The 23111-nt window shown below is 29.4% G+C and overlaps 1 protein-coding gene across 2 annotated transcripts; it reads left to right on the forward strand.

The window, feature by feature from the left end:
* Positions 1-1533: 1533 nt before the first annotated feature.
* Positions 1534-22905, forward strand: LOC140449481 (uncharacterized). 2 transcript variants are annotated; one of them, XM_072542662.1, is made up of 2 exons: positions 1534-1834; positions 21413-22905. In XM_072542662.1, exons 1-2 carry the CDS (start codon positions 1750-1752, stop codon positions 22720-22722), a joined length of 1395 nt encoding a protein of 464 aa, XP_072398763.1. In that variant the 5' UTR covers positions 1534-1749; the 3' UTR covers positions 22723-22905. The 2 variants fall into 2 exon arrangements, with proteins under 2 accessions (XP_072398763.1, XP_072398762.1); XM_072542661.1 differs by lacking the exon at positions 21413-22905 and adding an exon at positions 15869-19031.
* Positions 22906-23111: the final 206 nt, after the last annotated feature.

Genomic DNA, 23111 nt, shown 5'->3' on the forward strand with positions numbered 1-23111 from the left:
AATATATCGTGTTTTTTGTGTTTACCGCGGGATAAATAAATCATAGTTTATTAAAAATGTATTGCACTTTGTAGATTATGATTAAATCTCCTGAATAATTACTCATATTTTTATAGTAGTTTTAATATTATTGAGTCCGGCCATGATCCCACCGCCATATTGGTTTCACAGTTAGCCACGCCTACCTACGCCGTTTTTAATACACACGTTAATATGCTCATAGCTTCTCCATAGATTTTAACTCGATGAGTGTAAAGTACATTTAACAAATCTCGGACGATTTTCACATTTGGTCCCATTGAAGATAGCTATAATTGAGCTGTCAATTAAAGTTCATAGAACGAAATGTTGGCGCTTGACTGTGTTGCCATGTTTGTTTAATAAATAGGGAAATAGCATGTGATTTATAATTAATAAAAATCCAATAGAACGTTAACAAACTAATAGTAAAAAAGAAATTCTTTCAAAAAATAATAAAAATAGTATTCAGGTACTTTCCACAGACATCTGGCAACTGGTGGTTTGAGGATTGCCAAATCTATTAGCTTATTATCAATCAAAGGCAAATGCCAAAAAAATGTTGTAATAATTAACTGCAATTAATATGAGAAGAAACGAGTATTTATTCGTTCGTGTTGTATATAAAAAAATAAAAAAATTGCATAATTTATATAAATAATATAATAAAAATGTATTTTTGAAAGCTTCTTTATTTGTAATTGAAGCCTACAATATATATGTCGTAGGCAAGTATGAAATGCAGGCATTCTCGCAAAAGCCTAGTCATTTTCGTAATGACTTGGCAGTTTGTATAACGTTTTCATTTTTACGAAATGACTTCAACCTTTTAGGCATTTGCGAAACTACCGGAACCGATAATTTCATGATATCATGGGTAATAATTCTATTTTGAAACAGTGTTGCAAGTTAGGCACAGATCATATAATATAAAAAAGGGAAGAGAAAATTAATTAAATTATTATTATATACTTGTATTTTTGCATAATTAATTCTGCATTTTTATTGTTTTAGGCCTCTTTATGAAAATCACCCAAAGCATTGTTTCGATGGTTTTTAAAAGGTGCCAAATATTCTCTAGAATCAAGGACATTTGCACTGACTTTAAATTTTTATTCACCAAAAGAATATGATTTTGGAAGAGCTTTTAATAATTCATTTAGGAAAGGAAAAAATTTTTTTATATTATATGATCTGTGCCTAAATTGCAACACTGTTTCAAAATAGAATTACCGTTTCCGGTAGTTTCGCAAATGCCTAAAAGGTTGAAGTCATTTCGTAAAAATGAAAACGTTATACAAACTGCCAAGTCATTACGAAAATGACTAGGCTTTTGCGAGAATGCCTGCATTTCATACTTGCCTACGACATATACATTATAAAGATGTGACAACACAGTCAAACGTCAAAAATTTGTTTTGTGAATTTAATTCACAGCTCCTTTGTAGCTATCTTCAATGGGACCAAATGTGAAAATCGTCCCAAATCTCATATGATAAAATCACGTATAAAGTAGTGTAGTGTAAAGTTAGTCTACATTATAAATATCAATGACAGTCAATGTCATATATGTGGTTTCGTCATCGTCACCTCGTGGTTTGGTTTGGTTAAGTTTAAAACAAAGTTGTTTTGGTTAGCACATGACTATAATTAATAATGGATATTAAGATAGAAATTAAAAACTAACTTGAGGGCTATGATAATGGATTTAGTAGTGCAGACGTACAATATATGAAGAGTGAGTTATCCACAGAAGTAGATGTAGATATAAAAGATGTTGAAGATGTTAAAAAGGATGCACATAAAGATGATTCAGGTGAGACATCAAATTAAAGATGAAAAATGTAACGCCAAATATAAACAAGATGAAATAAACATATATTAAAATTAAATTATACACTACTGCCCAAAATTAACGCACCACCTTAAATGTACCATGAGTTTGAAGCTATTTTTCTTTTGAAGGGATGATTGGATTTTGATGACTTTTTGCTCACAGTGTGAGTTTATTTCTAATTACTAATTAATCACTGTACTAATGTTTTCTAAAAAATATCAACGTTTTACCCGTATACGGGGTGTAAAGATAAAGTTGTGTTTTTTTATCAAATTTATCAAATATCCTGCGGAATTTACTAGAAAGAAACACTACATATTATTAATATTTCAAGATAGTCTCATCCTGTCTCAAGATTTTGGTAAAAAAAATATTTCGATATCTATTATAAAATATTATACAGAACTTTAAATGGAACAAGTTTTTATTAACATTTAAAGAAAAGAAAACATTATTTACAAAAACTTGATTGACATATACATATACAACTAGAGCCTAAGAAAACATAACCTGAATATTCTTTAACAATTTGTTCGGCCAAAAACAATTAATAACGAGTATCTCCACCTCTGCATCTAATTACTTGTTCACAGCGAGAAGGCATACTTAGAATAAAGCAGTGTATTTGCTCTTGATCAACTGGATTCCAAACTTCCTTCACCATTACTTCTATCTTGTTAAGAGACACAGGTGGTGGTTGTCGGCTACCAAGTTAACAATCAATAATATCCACAAATTCTCTATGGGATTCAAATCAGTGTTGCAGGGTGGCCAGTTCATAGTTTGGATTCCAACCTCGTCCAAATAATTACTGATTACAGATGCAGCATGTGCATCATGCATTAAAAGGAAATTATTTCTCATGTAAAGAACAAATGGAACTACATAGTTAGACAAAAAATCTGTAATATACCTTTCACTTGTTAAGGAATCTCTTCCTCTTCCTTGACCACGCCAGCTCGTTGGTTGTATTCACAATAACTTAATCCTATATAAGCTAAAGTAATGGCCAGCACACATTCATCTCGGCTCAGATTTTTTAAAATTCGATCCATGTCAACTAACTAACATATGCAAAACAGCAAAACAATTTATTGAATTGTAAACAATATTGACAGTCTAAAACTGTTCTGTCAAATTGTTTGAATTTTCATAGCTAACGAACTGCTTCCATTAATGAGTATTACAATTCAGTAAAATAACATTATGCTTTAAATATACTTTTCTTTTTTATAAAATAGATATCAATGATTTTTTTTAGGAAAATGTTAAAACAATGAAACTTTCTGGAAATATTAATAAGGTGTAGCGTTTGCTTCTAATAGATACCACAGGGTACAATAAAATGAAAAAATAGCTTTATTTGTACACCCTGTGTATGGGTAAAACATTGATATTTCCCAGAAAACATTCTTACAGTAATTACTTAAAAATAGACTGGCAATGTAAAAGATAATCATCGAAATCCAATTAAGGATTCAAAAGAAAAATAGATTAAAAATTATGGTACAGTTGAGGTGGTGCGTTAATTTTGGAGAATAGAAAATCACGTAATGCTTTGAATGCTCTTTTCTCTTTTGATAATAAAGATATTTATATGATTTTTTTAGGAAAATGTTGAGAAATGATCAAACTATTAATATTAATAAGATGTAACATTTATTTTTAATACATTCAACAGGGGGTTGCAAAATTAAGCAATAACAAATTTATATTTTAAATAAAAAATATGATTAATGAACTCAAAAATATTGTAAAAAGCTTGGAAATGGTTTATTGGTATCTTAATATTCTGTGTATTCATTATTTCTATTTTATTGGAAATGGATTTTTTAAGTGCTATTTTGTACACTTTTTAAAATATTCAAACTAAAATATTGAACTAAAACATTACAAGTGTGAAATTTGTATTAGTCAGTTTTCTCAGCAAATCTCTTTAATAACGCATAAGCAAGTACACACTGGAGAAAAACCCTACGAGTGTAAAATTTGCTCAAAGTCATTTCCTAGAGCACCTAAATTGAAAATTCATTTACGAATACATACTGGGGAAAAACCTTACAAGTGTGAAATTTGTCTTATGCCTGTATTTATAGTCGGTACTCAGGCTCGTGCTTGAGCACGTGCTCCGCCAAGTCGAACTTACGTCAAAGTCATGCTCAAGTATTTGTTGTGTTCTATAAACGATACTTCGGGTATTCTCGTACAAGATTGATCTCAAGCACGAAAATTAGGGATTTTGATTTTAAGTAAATCCAACAAAAAGAAGATTCTGTCAATTATTATCATTGTCACTAAACTTTATTTAAAGATTTTTAGCGCCAAATTTAGCTTTATAGAAGAAGAGGCATATTGTGTATTAAAAAAAATTAATTTTTAATACATTATTTTAAGGTATGTAATATATATATATATATATATATATATATATATATATATATATATATATATATATATATATATATACGAGCAATATAGCGAACCAACTCTAGCACAACATACTAAACAGCAGAGATTACGATGGGCAGGGCACGTGGTCCGCATGCATGAGAATAGAATCCCCAGAAAATTATTAAATGCAAGAATGCAGGGAAAAAGACCTGTTGGAAGACCTAAGAAGCCTGTTGAAGGAGGCCAAGGCCCGATTTGGGCTGTAGCGCCATTGGATGGATGGATGGAATATATTATAAAAAATATGCATTCGAGGGAATAAATTTCAATTATGTGCATTTTTAGATGAGCGGAAATTGTAGTAAATATGCAGTTTATTCAACAAAAGGAAAGGTGTTTATAATCCAGCTGGTAAAGAAAATAATACTGTAGAGAATAAAAGGATAGACAGTGCTTCCTTAATGAAAAAATAAGGGTTGGGAGTACAAATACAGCCTATTATATAACTGCCAGCCTGAGGTAGACATAGTAAGGACTTCAGAACAGCTACGAAAATTGTAAAACAAATTGAAACAGAGGTAAAATACTTTTATTTATTTAAGCAAAGTATTTATCGTAGAAAATGCAGAGAAACAACAGCATGCTGGCTACAGGTGATGGCCCTTTGAAAAAACCAAATCCTGATGTAGTGCTGGAGTTTGTGAAAGTGCTGTTCCCGACATATAGGTATGTAAGCATCGACTGTCCTTGAGACAGCACAGAAGTATTTGTAAGAGGTAAATTTACTATTTACTCATACTTAGTATAATTGCAGGACAAAAGGATGCCCACCAGCTAGGAGGACATGTTAATTTAATTACCGTAACATCAGAAGTATCTGACTTTCTCCATTGCTTTTCCAGTTCAAAATAAAGAGTTGTTATGTATGATAATTTTGAGAAATCTTACCTGTACATATAATAAGAATTTCAAGTAATACTTGTAATATGACACCTGTTGTTCCTATAGAATATGTCAATGTGCTTCAAATGGTAAGTAATCTTAAATATACTTAATACTCAATATATAACAGTAACAACAAACACTACTACTAATGGAGTAGTAGCTATTATAATTGCAAATAAAAAACATTCGCCAAAATAAGGTTTGAATGATTCCAAAGTTTAATAGTAATCTATAGTTATGGATTTTTAAAACAATCATTTATATAATAACTATTCTTATTTTGTACTTAATGTATTATATTGAAAACTGTTAAAAATTCTAAATGTAAATACTAGTTTTGGTTATTTTTTTTTGTGATTTTGTTTTTAATGTATACTATGGTGGTTGTAAAGTGATTATTATATTATTTTATATTTAACAAGCCTGATATTATTCCATTTTTTAGTTTTATAAATTGTTACTTTCAAATTTACTTATCGTGAAGGTTTATAAATATATTTTTAAATAAAGAATACTAATATTTTAAATGTGTAATTAATTTTATATTTGATAAGACAAGGTTTTGTGAAAGGAATAAACACTTATTTAAAAGGAGAGAGACAACTCGAACTCAATAAAGATATACTTGCTTTAGTTGTCTGAGTATAGTATAACCCTCATTTATTTTAAATTAAAATATAAAAAATACATTTCGACATATAAAATAAAAAAAAATTACATTAAAATTTAACATAGGTATTCAATAATATATTCACATTCTCATACATAACATTGTTGAATAAAATGTCTCCTAAAATTTAAACCTTATTCCACATCATTAACATTTCTATTTACTGGCACATCAGTATTTTCTAGAAAATCATCATCACTATTTATAATTATTTTCCTGTAAACACATATTGCAGAGTACTGCTGTAGCACTTATTATTGCAATATATGTATTAAATTTGATTTGTAGACTTCATTGCAGATAGGGAAACCATATTTTCCAGGTTCTAAATAGCCTTTTGGCAACATTTCTTACATGTGCACTATTATATCTATTTTGTTGATCATTACCTAAAACGATATATCTATCAAATAACCTATTTTTTGTTTAGCCCATTATCAATAAATACCTTGCTTTAATGCTGGAGTAAGTAGATAGTGCCTATGCTGCATGCATATTCACTATTCATAATAATTCACCTATTAATAAATCTGGAATTTGTCCTCTTTCCTTTCTAACTCTTAATCAACTTTGATCAAATATTAAGCTGCCATGACTTAATCCTGGATGTTGAACAAAAATATCCATAATCTCAAAAAACAAAAAAAAATATATTGTATTGAAGCGAATTGGAAAAAAATATAAATATTAAATATAAACAAACAAGTAGGTTAGGATCCCTTGCTCAAGGCAGGTCGATCCCAAGGTTAGTAGATGTTAAGTAGGTTGTCTCGTAACTATAGACCAATCAAATGCTCGCTTTTTAAAGGCGGGAATACGTCACCCATACGACACTTTTAAAATTGCCATAAGCTTTAATGCTAATAAAAGGTTCAAGAACTTAGGTTTTGCAATATATTTTGGGATTTTCTTGGGTATAGGGATGTTAAGTGGTTCTTATATTAGTAATTATATCAATTTTTTTTTCTAAAATCAATAGTCTGATGACAAAAAATAGAATTGATTATATTGATAATATTGTGTGTTTTAAATGGAGATAACAGTTTATTTCGCACAAAAATCCAAAAAAACAGTAGAAAAAGTTCAAAAGCAAAAATAATAAATATGTAGGAACTTACTTATTATGTTTTTCCTGGAACTTGCAGCATTCTTATCATATCTAGTGGTAGGCAAAAAAACAAATAGGTAATATAAATAATTTATTATTAGATTAAAATACAAAAAATGATTATTCCTTCAAGCACAAATCTTCAAGCTATATATACTTATCTCATCTAAAAAATATATCATTATTATAACGTACAAAACTGCATATAATTGTTAGACAAACCTTGATATCACGGCTACGAAAACACACTTCACAAGTGTTTATGTATCTACACAAATGGTAATTATTTAGTAAGCCGGAACGCCTCAAAAATGCCAAATTTTTTGTGGACTTAGCCGAAAAAGTGAAAAAAACCTCAAATTTTAATGTTTTCTTTGCTTTAAACTAGTAAAAGTGCCCAAATAATCAAAAATACAGAAAAAATAAAAAAAGTAGCATGAATCAAAAAAAATTTATATAAAAAGCAAAGAAAAGTATATATACATGTCTTAATAAAAAAAAACGTAACTAAAACATATTAAATATCACTGTTTTTTACTGTTAAATTATGAAAAAATGGGTAAAATTGTTTAAAATAATCAAGATTTTTAATATTTCAAAACAATATGGCGGCCATGCGCAAGAAGTTAAATTTTATGTACTTTTGACATTGTTGCCAGTTTTAACCTTTAAAAGATCTAAACATTTCATGAAAATTACCTTAATTAAAACAGGTGGATAAAATCTTAATAACCACGTGCAAAACGAGTACCCGTTAACCATCGTCTTATTTTATTATTAAAAATGTAAACCAATAAACCAAATCTAACCTAACACTGGTAAAAAAAAGCAGTAATAAGAATAAAAAATGTTATAATATAATTAAAAATCAACATTTTTATATTTCATAAGAAAACATGAAATTAAAACTAAACCAACGTAACCAAATCTAACCTAACACTGGTAAAAAAAAGCAGTAATATAAATAAATAAAATGTTATAATTAAAAATCAAAATTTTTATATTTCATAAGAAAACATGAAATTAAAACTAAACCAACGTAACCAAATCTAACCTAACGCTGGTAAAAAAGCAGTAATAAGAATAAAATTTTGTATAATTAAAAATCAAAATTTTTATTTTTCATAAGAAAACGTGATAATAAACGTATAGTAACGTAACCAAATCTAAAATGACCCTTGTAAAAAAGCTATAATTTTCAGTTAAAAGTAGGTAATAATTTATAAACTAAGTTTTAGGTAAATTTTTATTTTTCATTAGAAAACAATTTTGAATAACTATGGCAACACTGGTTAAAATTACCCTTCTTGATTATAAGAAACAGTTGTCATTCCTGTCATTTCTTGTTGTTTCATGGTAAATAATGGCGAATAATGGCGGTGGCTTTTAAAAATCGGGCATATTTTAAGTCGAAATTACATAAAAAAGAAAGCTTTGCACCGAATAAAAATCATTGCACAATCATTAGTAAGTGAAGGAGAATTCATTGATATAAATTTCATCTCCGTAGACACGGTTCCGGTTTATTAAATTAGTACCACACAAATAACTAAATAATAAGTCTCTATAAATAATATTGTCCTTATATCTATACTTAAAAATAAAAACTAAACAAATAAACGAACTAATGACACTATAGAGACAACAACAAACGTGAACGTGAACTTAAACTCAGACGTGCAGACAACTGTCCATCAACTGTCAAATTTGACTTTGTCGTATGAGTGACGTAAGCATTATGCCTTCCCCTCGCTTCGCCCACATAGTTATGAGACAACCTACTTAACATCTACTAACCTTGGGTCGATCCGATGCTTGAGCACGAGCTGTCATTTTGTATACTCAAGCTCGATTTCGTGCTTGAGATTCGTTTATAAAATACAAAAACGACTCAAGGTCGACCTCAAGCATCGATCGATAACTTGAGTACCGACTATAAATATGGGCCTTAGTCAGTTTTCTCAGCAAAGCTCCTTAATAGCGCATAAGCAAGTACACACTGGAGAAAAACCTTGTGAGTGTGAAATTTGCTCATGCTTGTGAGTGTGAAGTCATTTCCTATAGAGCGTTCCAAGTTAAGAAAATAACATTGCGGAGATAGGGCCATGTATTTCTTATGGACGATAGAAGCGCAGCGATGCCACGATGAACATAAGCACGATTCAGGGTCGTATAATTATTTGTATTTTCGTTTTCACAGACATGAATTAAATTAATGCTTTTTAACGCAATTGGCCAAAAGTTCCCATTCGAAACAAGAGATGAAAAGTAGGGAAAATGATTTTAATTAAATAAATAGTATTTACAAAAGATAATTTTATTTTATCTTATTTTAATTATAGTAACGACAGTTTATTTGTTTTTCGGTAAGAATATCATATACCATGAATCATAGAAATCAGTAGAAAATATTGCTTAGTTAAATCATACACTTTGCCGGCCATTAAAGATTTAAAAGCAAATAAACGGACCGCTTGGAATGCATATATCTAATTACTAATTGCAACTTAAAATAATACGGTGTACGTATGTCAGCGATTTTATGTCGTTCTCTGAGACTACATAATGATAATAAGGCTTTGTGGTTCTTCAGTTGTTATTCTGACTTTACAGTTAAATGTTAATTGAAAATGGAAATTCGAAAAATATATCGACAATCTAGTAAACCGCATGCCTGAGAGTTTTGGCAACACTGATCTCCATAAGCCTAATGTTATTTTCTTAACGTGGAACGCTGTATAGAGCACATAAATTGAAAATTCATTTACGAATACATACTGGGGAGAGACCTTACAAGTGTGAAATTTGCTTTAAAACATTTACTAGAACAGATAATTTGAAAATGCATTTGCGAACACTTACTGGGGAAAAAACCTTATAATTGTGCAATTTTCTTTAAAACTTTTACTTCATCACATAATTTGAAAAGTCATTTGCGAACACATACTGGGAAGAGACCTTACAATTATGAAATTTGTCTTAAGCATTATTCGCAGCAAAGTTATTTGATAACACAAAAAAGAACACAGTGAGAAAGAAAACTTTACAAGTGTGAAATGTGCTTTAAGAGATTTAGTACAGCATGGAATTTGAAAAGGCATTTGCGAGTACATACTGGCGAAAAACCTTATAAATGAAAAATTTCTTATAAGCAATATTCACGGCAAGATAATCTGAAAAGACATTTGAAAATACATATTTGAAAACTAGTGTAAAGATTGGTTCAAACAATTAACTAAATGCATATTAGGCATGACCATCGAAGTAAAAAAATATTTTTACTATTGAAGAAGATGTCTCCATAAATGATATTGTCACCAGACCTCTGATAACCAAAGAAATTTTGTCCATATTTTAAAAACGTTTTGTCACTTTTATTCAAGTCTCGAGATAGTATGGTAAAGAAATTGTATTGAATTAAAAGGAATAAGATGTGAAGTGCGGGAGTGCATATTTTAGATAGAATAAAACTTAGTTTAATGTTTAAATGGGAATAAGCCACAATTAAAAGTTAAAATTAGTTTATTGACGTTTCAATTTCCACTTTGGAAATCGTTCTCAAAATACAAACAGTAAATTTCAATTTACTATTTGTTTGCATTTTGAAAACGATTTTTGAAGTAGAAATTGAAACGTCAATAAACTAATTTTAACCTTTAATTGTGGCTTATTCCCATTTAAATATTAATTACTTTAAATGCCACAAGAAAATAGCTTCAGAACAAAACTTAGTTTAGTAAAAAACGTATTTAGTTATTAGAAAAACAGTATATTTGTAAGGAACAATATTTTAAATTATTTTATGACAAATATTTAAATTCCTTGAAATGCTGTATGCAAAGAAATAAAGAGAGAATTTAAAAACTTCTCAGTATTACACATGATATGATAAACATGTTGAAAAATGAATACTTACTTGCTACATGTAAGTGTATTTTTAACGTACTTCTTAAATTGTGGGTCCAATAATGTAACCAAATCCAATAAACTGCACTGCTCAATTGGATCTAATAAACCTTTAAGATACTGGGCCCAATTGCGTAGGATACTGGGCCCAATAAATGAAATAGCCCAGGGAAATAAGCATTTTTTCATGACACTCGTCCGGCCAGGCAAACGACAGTTGTTTTGAGTAGTATGGTGCTCTGTAACAAAAACCTATATGTTTCCTGCAGTCGATTTTTTGGACTTAATTAGTTATTAACAAATTAAGGTCAAAAAACGGAAAATTTTGTTGATTTTTTCGTTCATCAGCAAAAAGTGAAGCATTTTAGACAAATTTTAGAAGAGAAGAAACTTATGTCATATAAAAACCTTTAAAATGGCGTTTTCTAAATGTTTCTATCCTTATTTGTTGCTTGGAAAGTTGCAAAATAAGTCAAAAATTTCGGTTTTTTATAAATGTTAATAACTTTTTTGAAAATAAACTTATAACATTTATATTTCATGGAATGCTGTGCCTTGTAGTGCTTAAAATATGGTTAAAATTTCAAAGTGATCAGTCAAATAGTTTAAAAGTTATTTTATTTGTTTATCCCAAATTAATTTTTTTTGCAACAATATAAGTCAGAAAATTATATAGTTTTAGAAATTATAAGGGTAGTTTCTGGAAGAAGAAGACTTGTTCTATTATTAACATTAAAAAAAAATTAAGAAAATTAATTTTAAATATTGCAAAATAATTTTGCAAAAACATGTCGCTTTTTTGCTTATAAACAATTAGAATAACTTTTTAACCATTGTCTGCAAGAATATTATTTTTTTTATATTTAAGAAGCATGAATTTTTTCACAAATTTAAAAGAAAAAAAATTGGTCCTAAAATAATTTGGAACAAAGTTAGCCTCTTTTTTTATTTTATTCATAGCAGCTTTGTTTATAATAATTAATAAATCTTATTAGCGTTATTTAAAAGAAAATACTTTATAGTTTTAACGTAGCAAATTCTAAAAAGATTGCCCTTCAACGAAATCGTCCACAAAGCTTCAAAGTGTGGTCCTTAAAATCGGCTGACTTCGAAATTCACGGAAGCCGAAGGGAGGGGGAAGGAGCTGTTAGCTGTATCTCTGGTTCTTATTTATGAATTTCAACGTTCCTTTTTTAATTTGTATGTACTGTTTGCGTACATTACGAATATGCATTATTTCAATAAATTGTTAAATAAACTATCTAATTTGCTTCACTTTTTTTTTCATTTTTTATTATAATATTTGAGATCATTTTTATTTGAAATCATAAATATTTATAATTAATTTATATCTCTAATAAAATTGTAAATAATTTATTTATAATAGATTTTATGAAAACAACAAATTGTCCTATTCAATTTTTTCTAATAATAGTATTGCTTTGGAAATATTAATTAAAATAATTTTTCTAATGTCTATTCTTTATTATTTTATTATTATTCTTTTTAAGTTAGAATTATTTTCATGTTATCAAATGAACTATCCTACAATAAAGTCGTCCCAAAAATTCAACTCAGTAATATTGGCAATATAATTTTAAAGTCATCTACGTTAAAATATATGTTTAGATATATACAGGGTGATTGATTAGTGTAAGGAAGCTCAGTAGAAGTTTTATTATATTATACCGGGGATTTTAAAAAGTTAATTACTGAATTACTAAATAATAATTGTTGCTAATTTACGGTGTATCCCAATACTGAATTAATAAACAATAATGTCACACTGTCAGTTTCTGACAAATTAATCATGGCCGATTCAAAATAATTATTGGTAAACGTTAAAATATCTACAAAATTAATACTTTGATAGAAAAATAAAAATATCTAGAAAACTGATAACTTTAGGTATAGGGACTACTTTATAAAATTTGAAGTACGATATTAGTACTTTTTGATGGTGATATAAAATACAGGGTGTTCTATTTAAAATTACCAAGAAAATAATGTACTTGCATTTTTACTTACCCTGTATTTGATTTAACGAATATTATAAAAAGGAATATGTTTTATAAGTTTTAACAATTATAAAAAAACTATGGTTGCAATAGATCAATGTTCCTGTACTTCTTTTTAATTATACAGGGAGTTAAACTTCATACGATTTTCAGATAATATTGCTTATAACTTTTTAAATACCTGGTATAACATAATAAAACTTTACATTTTTGTGATCTGGAAGTAAAGCAGATTTCAAATTTAAAGTAAAATACAGGGTGTTCCATTTAAAAAAACATAAGTTTGGTCTGCCACCATCTTATGGAACACCATTATTGTTTATAAGCAAAAAATCGACATGTTTTTGCAAAATTATTTTGCAATATTTAAAATTAATTTTCTTAATTTTTTTTTAATGTTAATAATAGAAGAAGTCTCCTTCTTCAAGAAACTATCATTACAATTACTAAAACTATATAATTTTCTGACTTATATTGTTGCAAAAAAAATTAATTTGGGATAAACAAATAAAATAACTCTTAAACTATTAGACCGATCACTTTGAAATTTTAACAATATTTTAAGCACTCATAGACACAGCATTCTATGAAATATAAATGTTATAAGTTTATTTTCAAAAAAGTTATTAACATTTAAAAAAAATCGAAAATTTTGACCTATTTTGCAATTTCCTAAGCAACAAATAAGGATAGAAACATTTAGTAAACGCCATTTTGAAGGTTTTTACATGACTTAAAAGTTTGTTCTCTTGTAAAATTTGTTTGAAATGCTTCATTTTTTGCCGATAGACGAAAAAAGCAAAATTTTTCCGTTTTTTGACCTTAATTTGTTAATAACTAATTAAGTCCAAAAAATCGACTGCAGGAAACATATAGGTTTTTGTTACAGAGGTCCATACTACTAAAAACAACTATCGTTTGCCTGGCCGGACGAGTGTCAAAAACAGGGTACTTTTTTTGCTTATTTCCCTGGCCTAAAAACAAAAACTGGCGAATTAGGTATAATAGAGAAATATACGAGCAATATAGCGAACCAACTCTAGCACAATACACTAAACTGCAGAGATTCCGGTGGGCAGGGCACGTGGTCCGCATGCATGAGAATAGAATCCCCAGAAAATTACTAAATGCAAGAATGCAGGGAAAAAGACCTGTTAGAAGACCTAAAAAGAGATGGGAAGACGAAGTCGATGAGGATGCCAGGAACTGCCTGGGAACGAGTTCATGGAAAAGAACAGCGGTGAATCGAAATGATTGGAGAAGCTTGTTGAAGGATGCCAAAGCCCGATTTGGGCTGTAGTGCCATTGGATGGATGTATGGATGGTAATCTTTAAGACCTTTGACTTTTAGTTTATGGCAAATAGATAACTTGCCATCTGGACCTTTGATGAAACACTTGTATGTAGTTGTCTTATTACGATTGACTCTAGTTTTTGGGCGACGTCTGCGAACTGGTAGGCTCTCCCGTCGTGCTGGCATTTTAGGCGCCTTCGTTTATACCTACAAATTAATTAAATTCACATTCTATTTTAGATTTAATTAAATGTAAAACATTTTTTGAATATAAAAAACAATGAAAATTATACATGTTCCCTGCATTTTAACAAAACTGCCAAGCATGTTGCACTCACGACAGATGACATGTTTTCTTCTATATAGAACTAAAAATATACTAACCTCAGCCGTTTTCTCACATTTCCTGCCCATTTCTCTGGCTGAGCGACTCTATTTCTACACTTTGTAGGCGTTAATACTTCTGGTGGTGCTTCGATTCATTACTAAATTGCAAAAACTTTAGAGAATAATGTTCCTTTTCTCATTTTTAACACTAGTATGACCGCCAACTTAAAAATCACCGACCACATGATACAATCTAACGCTCTGATTGGTGCAGAGGAATATTGGTTGTTTTGAAACCTACACGACCTTGGAGAATGGTCGTTTTCAAACAAACAACCAATTTTCTCCATTTAATTTTAATGGGAGTTTGGTAGTTATGTTACGAAATTTATGCATAGCTGGATGCGTCTTTTTACAAGGAATCCAGTGGCGTATTCAGGTCAGATTGTGGAAGTGGAGATTAGCCCCTTAACGTACGTGCCCGTCTCAGACACGCGCTGGTAATTTTGTACGCGCTCGTCTGGGACACGGGCGCCGGTTAAATTTTATGCATAAAATTTTTCAAGCCTTGCAAAGCGGATATTTGTATAAAGAGACATATGTAAGCATATATCTAAATTATTTTTCTATTATAAAATAGATGACTCAGTCAGTATTGAGTTACTTTAAAATATATTTATTATCTCATAATTTGCAATCATCATCATTTATAACCGATATTATTGTCGAACTTTTGTTTTGATACAAGCCTTCTGTCTAGCCGGTGTAAAGTCGTCTGAAGTCGATATTTATTGTTTTTTGCATTTGAACTAATTTGTGCGTTATTTTCAACATATTATTATATTGTTTGGTAAGTAAATTTTTGCATATAATATTCGGTAGGTTAGAGTAATGTGTATATTTTTTTGTTTTACTAAATTTCATTATAATTCATCTAAAATACAATATTGTGTGTGTGTGTCAATAAAATATGTTGGAATATTTGTATTGTTCATATAAATCATACTACTATTTACCTATTCAAAGTATTTCGTCTGAACAAAATTTTTAAATTTCAACGGATTTGCATACACCCCCCCCCCCCCCCCCACGAAAAGTAATGGTTTTACGTCACTGAAAATATTTTTTTTATTCAATTATAACCAAAACAAAACATTTTTACTAAAAAAAAAAATCGATCATTTTTTGACCATAACTTCAAAATTAATGTGTACGTTAAGGGGTTAGTCGTTTTGCATGTAGAGTTCTTATTTGTTTCTTATATATCTATTTATTTTTATTCCTGTTGTTGAATTTAACCATTTATTTAATTGCAGTAAAAAAACAAATTTTTGTAATCTCATTTATATTTTAGGTTTTTCTCTAATCAACAATAAAATGGAAACTGCAAACACATCACCTAAACATCCATACTACAAACAACAACAATTAAGTCAACATGATGAAGAAACCATATTAAACAAAAGAGTAAAAGTTCAGATTGGACAAAACCCAAATAAGTGTGAAATTTGCTTGAAGGCATTTGTTACAGCACATAAGTTGAAAATGCATTTGCGAACACATACGGGGGAAAAACCTTACAAGTGTGACATTTGCTTTAAGGCATTTACTTTATCAGATAAATTGAAAGTACATTTGCGAATACATACGGGGGAAAAACCTTACAAGTGTGAAATTTGCTTTAAGGCATTTGTTACAGCACATAAGTTGAAAATGCATTTGCGAACACATACGGGGGAAAAACCTTACAAGTGTGAAATTTGCTTTAAGGCATTTACTATAGGAAATGATTTGAAAAATCATTTGCGAACACATACTGGGGAAAAACCTTATAAATGTGAAATTTGCTTTAAGGCATTTACTTCATCAAACAATTTGAAAGTTCATTTGCGAACACATACTGGGGAAAAACCTTACAAGTGTGAAATTTGCTTTAAGGCATTTTCTGCAGTAGGTAGTTTGAAAGCGCATTTACGAATACATACTGGGGATAGACCTTACAAGTGTGAAGTTTGTTTTAAAGCATTTACTATATCAAATGACTTGAAAAAGCATTTGCGAACACATACTGGGGAAAAACCTTACAAGTGTGAAATTTGCTTTAAAACATTTACTTCATCAACTAAATTGAAAGTACATTTTCGAATACATACTGGGGAAAAACCTTACAAGTGTGAAATTTGCTTTAAAACATTTACTTCATCAACTAAATTGAAAGTACATTCTCGAATACATACGGGGGAAGAACCTTACAAGTGTGAAATTTGCTTTAAGGCATTTACTTCATCAAACAATTTGAAAGTTCATTTGCGAATACATACTGGGGAAAAACCTTACAAGTGTGAAATTTGCTTTAAGGCATTTTCTGCAGTAGGTAGTTTGAAAGCGCATTTACGAATACATACTGGGGATAGACCTTACAAGTGTGAAGTTTGTTTTAAAGCATTTACTATATCAAATGACTTAAAAAAGCATTTGCGAACACATACTGGGGAAAAACCTTACAAGTGTGAAATTTGCTTTAAAACATTTACTTCATCAACTAAATTGAAAGTACATTTTCGAATACATACTGGGGAAAAACCTTACAAGTGTGAAATTTGCTTTAAAACATTTACTTTATCAACTAAATTGAAAGTACATATTCGAATACATACGGGGGAAAAACCTTACAAGTGTGAAATTTGCTTTAAGGCATTTACTTCATCAAACAATTTGAAAGTTCATTTGCGAATACACACTGGGGAAAAACCTTACAACTGTAAAATTTGCTTTAAGACATTTACTACATTAAGTACTTGGAAAGGGCATTTGCAAGTACATACTGGTGAAAAACCTTATAAATGTAAAATTTGTTGTAAGCAATATTCACAGCAAGCTAATCTGAAAAAACATTTGGAAATACATATTTGATAATTAGTGTAAATATTGTTTTAAACAATTAACTAAATGAGTATTAGGCATAACTATCGAAATAAAAAAATAATTTTACTATTTTAAAAGATGTCTCTATAAATCATTGTACCACCAGACCTCTGTATAGCAAAAGAAATTTTGTCCATATTTAAAAAACGTTCGATCACTTTTATTCATGTCTCGAAATAGTATGGTAGAAGTGAAGTGCGGGAGTGTATATTTAAGATAGAATAGAACTTAGTTTAGTAAATAATGTATTTAATTATTAGAAAAACTATATCTCTAAGGAAAAATATTTTAAATTATTGTATGACATACTTAAATTCATTGAAATGCTGTATACAAAGAAATAAAGAAAGAATTTAAAAACTTCTCAGTATTACACATGATATGATAAACATGTTGAAAAATGAATACTTACTTGCTACATGTAAGAGTGTATTTTTAACATACATCTTAAATTGTGGGTCCAATAATGTAGCCAAATCCAATAAACTGCACTGCTCAATTGGATTTTTAAGCCCTTTGACTTTTAGTTTATGGGTCAAGTCCTTGTATATAGTTACGACCAGTCTCATCAAAGCTGATAATGTAACATCACACAATGCTTTATTATGGGTGCTAAATGTCTTATTGGAGAAAAGAATCTTCATCTTTAGGTGCCGTGTTCGTATTCAGACGTTGGCCGTCATCATGTTTACAATTCCCCTTTTCTATCGCTTCTTAACTTTCTATAATGGCGTTGTATTACTTTTTCTCTATTGTAAAATGCTGAAAACCCAAAATATGTGGTTTATGCAAGATGGTCCCCCACCACATTCTAGAGAGAAGGCAGTTAGAGCATACGTAAATACAACTTTTCTGAACGTTGGATTGGTCGTATTAGTCATATTCCTTGGCAATGTAGTAAGATATTAATATAATTATTTAATCCATAAAAAATCAGAAAAGATTACTTATTGTTCTTTACGTAAATTATTTACCCATTTTTATTAGGACAAATAGAAACTAGAGCACAGGTATTGAATAACACATATGTGTCTTGTTGCATAATACTTTTGCTACAAATCTAACTCAGCATTTTTACAAAAACATCATCGTTGGCCTAATAACCCATATTTTTTATAAATATTTTATACCAAAATTCAGAAGTATTAATGTTTTTGTCTATTTTTTCTTCGTTGCCTGAAGTAATTGCCTTAAATCAGAATCATGCAGCTGATTTGTAAAATGCGATTATCTCGAAAACTGTTGAGTTTTGAAGTTATTAACAGGTATACTTTTTTTTTTGTTAAAATAATATGTCTTTAATATTTTCTGTCCCAAATATAGGTAACTTAAAGAGCAAAAAAGTTAAGTGCAAATTCATACCACATATGTGGCGCCCTCTGTCAGTTACATCAAAGTGTGCATCAAATTATAATTTCTTATATTTAAAAGTACCCAGTTGTAAATTTTTATACATAAATGTTTACAAACATGAAAGCAATAACGAAAAATAATATTTTATATTTGCACTTTAACACCCTGTATCTTTCTTAATATCAACATTTTATTAAAGAAATGTGGCTTAATTAAATCGTAATATTTTAAAGTGTAGAATTTACTGTACAAAAATTATATATATATATATATATATATATATATATATATATATATATATATATATATATATATAATATATATATATATATTAATATTATTATTTATGCGATATGTTTTGTATTATTAGTAAATGTTCACAATTATTTTAGGCTTTTGTATTTCAAAATAATAATTACAATAAATCACTGTATGACCGAGAGCTGTCAATTTTGAAATAATTTAGTGTCATGTCTAATTGACAAATTTCTTACGTGTTTGGTTTATACGCTGGTACATGTGAGTTCGAATCCTAATATGAATTTCCTTTTTTATTTTTGAAATATTTAAAAACTCCACGTTAGTCTCATTAAATATATGTAATATAGGCAAAAATGCTAAATTTTAAAATAAAATGAAAATTTGCAACATAATCCGAGTTGTTTGTTTTTTATTTTTATCTTCCACAAACATTTTTTGAAGTTATACTTCTATACGCGCGTTCGACGTTGGAAATTTGTGTGTATTCGTATATATTGAGTGAATCGGCAAAATCATTACATATGTAAGATATAGGTAAGAGAGAGACAGAAGATATATTTTCTCTCTCGAGAATAAAAATGTTCCTTTTGTAAACATATTTAATATTTATTAATATTATTATCATGGTAAATTAAACATATGTGTAGGTTATGTATATTATCGTTTTTATATACTTATGATTATTGCATTTTAATTTGTATTGTATTATTGTAATATTGAATTATGTGGCAGTGTATTGTATTGTATTTTTATATTAATAACAAAATTAACAATGAATTTTACTGCAGAGTATGTGTAAAAAAATTTTTTGCATTTAACTCCTTTTATACTTATATAAAATTAAAAATATATATTTTCATTAAAATATTGATACAATCCTTCATTAACTTATTATACTCCTATTACAGGTCAAATGTTTACATACAGCAAACGATGCACCACATACCTGTATACCTAATTCTTTTTCTCTTTGTGCTCTCTCTTACCTATAACATTACATATGTAATGATTGTGCAGATTGACTCCCATATAAATTTGTAACGACGAACGCGTGTATAGAATTATAACTTCTACCGGTAGTCCCACTGGACTGCCACACCCGTTTTTTGAATATAAAAAACAATGAAAATTATACATGTTCCCTGCATTTTAACAAAACGCCAAGCATGTTGCACTCACGACAGATGACATGTTTTCTTCTATATAGATCTAAAAATATACTAACCTCAGCCGTTTTCTCACATTTCTCTGGCTGTGCGACTCTTTTTCTACACTTTGTAGGAGTTAATACTTCTGGTGTTGCTTCGATTTATTACTAAATTGCAAAAACTTTAGAGAATAATGTTCCTTTTCTCAGTTTTAACACTGGTATGACCGCCAGCTCAAAAATCACCGACCACATGATACGACCTAGCGCTCTGATTGGTGCAGAAGGATATTGTTTGTTTTGAAACCTACACGACCGTGGAGAATGGTCGTTTAAAAAAAATCCACAAGGAAAATAGTTCCTGCAGCTGGCTGTATACCACGTATCACAAAAAAGAGGTTAAATCTTTGTAAATGGGTATATTTAAAAAACCCTTAAAAGGGCTACATCAAATAACACGAACGTTTTCGGAACAACAGTTCCATCATCAGGTTAAATAATACCTAAAATAAGTATAAACCATTTAATTAAAGCTAACGTGGTTTAAAATTTTGACTACGGTTAAAAAAGCAAAATGGTTATACTTACAGGTTAACATGCCTGAGCCACCAAAATATTAGGGTAAAAACCCTTTAAAATATATAAAGTTAACAAAGATTGTACATAATGTTATTATTATTATTTGATGTTTAATATTTTAATTAAATTTTACTTCAGGTAACATACACCCATGCTTTAAGTGAGTTCCAGCGTCCGGAGAGTAAACCTCTTCAAACGGACTTCAGCTGGTAACTGATTGACAAGATACCCATGAACGGTGTCGAAAACAAAATGTCAATGTACCATGAAACAATATTCGTTAAACATAGCATTACTACAGCCAAAAGATTCAAAACTTTGATGATGTTAAAAATAATGATGAAGAGAATAATGATGTCGTTTTGAAATAAACAAACAATTTTCTCCATTTAGTTTCAATGGGAGTTTGGTAGTTATGTTACGAAATTTATGCATAGCTGGATGCGTCTTTTTACAAGGAATCCAGTGGCGTATTCAGGTCAGATTGTGGAAGTGGAGATTAGTCGTTTTGCATGTAGAGGTCTTATTTGTTTCTTATATACCTATTTATTTTTATTCCTGTTGTTGAATTTATCCATTTATTTAATTGCAGTAAAAAAACAAATTTTTGTAATAGTTTTATTTATATTTTAGGTTTTTCTCTAATCAACAATAAAATGGAAACTACAAACACATCACCTAAACATCCATACTACAAACAACAACAAATAAGTCAACATGATGAAGAAACCATATTAAACAAAAGAGTAAAACTTCAGATTGGACAAAAACATTACAAGTGTGAAATTTGCTTTAAAACATTTACTTCATCAACTAAATTGAAAGTACATTTTCAAATACATACGGGGGAAAAGCCTTACAAGTGTGAAATTTGCTTTAAGGGATTTACTAAAACAAATGATTTGAAAAAGCATTTGCGAATACATACTGGGGAAAAACCTTATAAGTGTGAAATTTGCTTTAAAACATTTACTTCATCAAACAATTTGAAAGTTCATTTGCGAACACATACTGGGGAAAAACCTTACAAGTGTGAAATTTGCTTTAAGGCATTTACTGCAGTAAGTAGTGTGAAAGCGCATTTACGAACACATACTGGGGATAGACCTTACAAGTGTGAAATTTGTCTTAAGCATTATTCGCAGCGAGGTTATTTGATAACACATCAAAAAGAACACAGTGGTGAAAAACCTTACAAGTGTGAAATTTGTCTTATGAAATTTAGTGTAGCAGGCCGTTTGAAAAGTCATTTGCGAGCACATACTGGGGAAAAACCTTATAAGTGTGAAATTTGCTTTAAAACGTTTACTGCATCAAATAGTTTGAAAGTACATTTGCGAACACATACTGGGGAAAAACCTTACAGGTGTGAAATTTGCTTTAAAACATTTATTTCATCATCTAAATTGAAAGGACATTTTCGAGTACATACGGGGGAAAAGCCTTACAAGTGTGAAATTTGCTTTAAGGCATTTACTAAAACAAATGATTTGAAAAAGCATTTCCGAATACATACTGGGGAAAAACCTTATAAGTGTGAAATTTGCTTTAAAACGTTTACTGCATCATATAGTTTGAAATTACATTTTCAAATACATACGGGGGAAAAGTCTTACAAGTGTGAAATTTGCTTTAAGGCATTTACTATGTCAAATAATTTGAAAAAGCATTTGCGAACACATACTGGGGAAAAACCTTACAAGTGTGAAACTTGCTTTAAAACATTTACGTTTTCAAACAATTTGACATTACATTTACGAACACATACTGGGGAAAAACCTTACAAGTGTGAAATTTGCTTTAAAACATTTACTGTATCAGAGAGTTTGAAAAAACATTTTCGAATACATACTGGGGAAAAACCTTACAAGTGTGAAATTTGTTTTTTGCCGTTTTCTCAACGAGGCAATTTGATAACGCATAAGAAAGTGCATACTGGGTAAAAACCTTACAAGTGTGAAATTTGCTTAAACATTTCTTGCATCAGAGAGTTTGAAAGTACATTTGCGAACACAGCAAGGTCATTTGATAACACATCAAAAAGAACACAGTGGTGAAAAAACTTGCAAGTGTGAAATTTGCTTTAAAAGATTTAGTGTAGCAGGCAAGTTGAAAAGGCATTTGCGTGTACATATTGGCGAAAAACCTTATAAATGTAAAATTTGTTGTAAGCAATATTCACGGCAAGATAATCTGAAAATACATATTTGAAAACTAGTGTAAAGATTGTTTCAAACAATTAACTAAATGCATATTAGGCATGACCATCGAGGTAAAAATTATTTTTACTATTTTAGAAGATGTCTCCATAAATCATTCTGTAACCAATGAA

The sequence above is a fragment of the Diabrotica undecimpunctata genome, chromosome 9, assembly GCF_040954645.1.
Source record: "Diabrotica undecimpunctata isolate CICGRU chromosome 9, icDiaUnde3, whole genome shotgun sequence".
NCBI classification, from domain to species: Eukaryota; Metazoa; Arthropoda; class Insecta; order Coleoptera; family Chrysomelidae; genus Diabrotica; species Diabrotica undecimpunctata.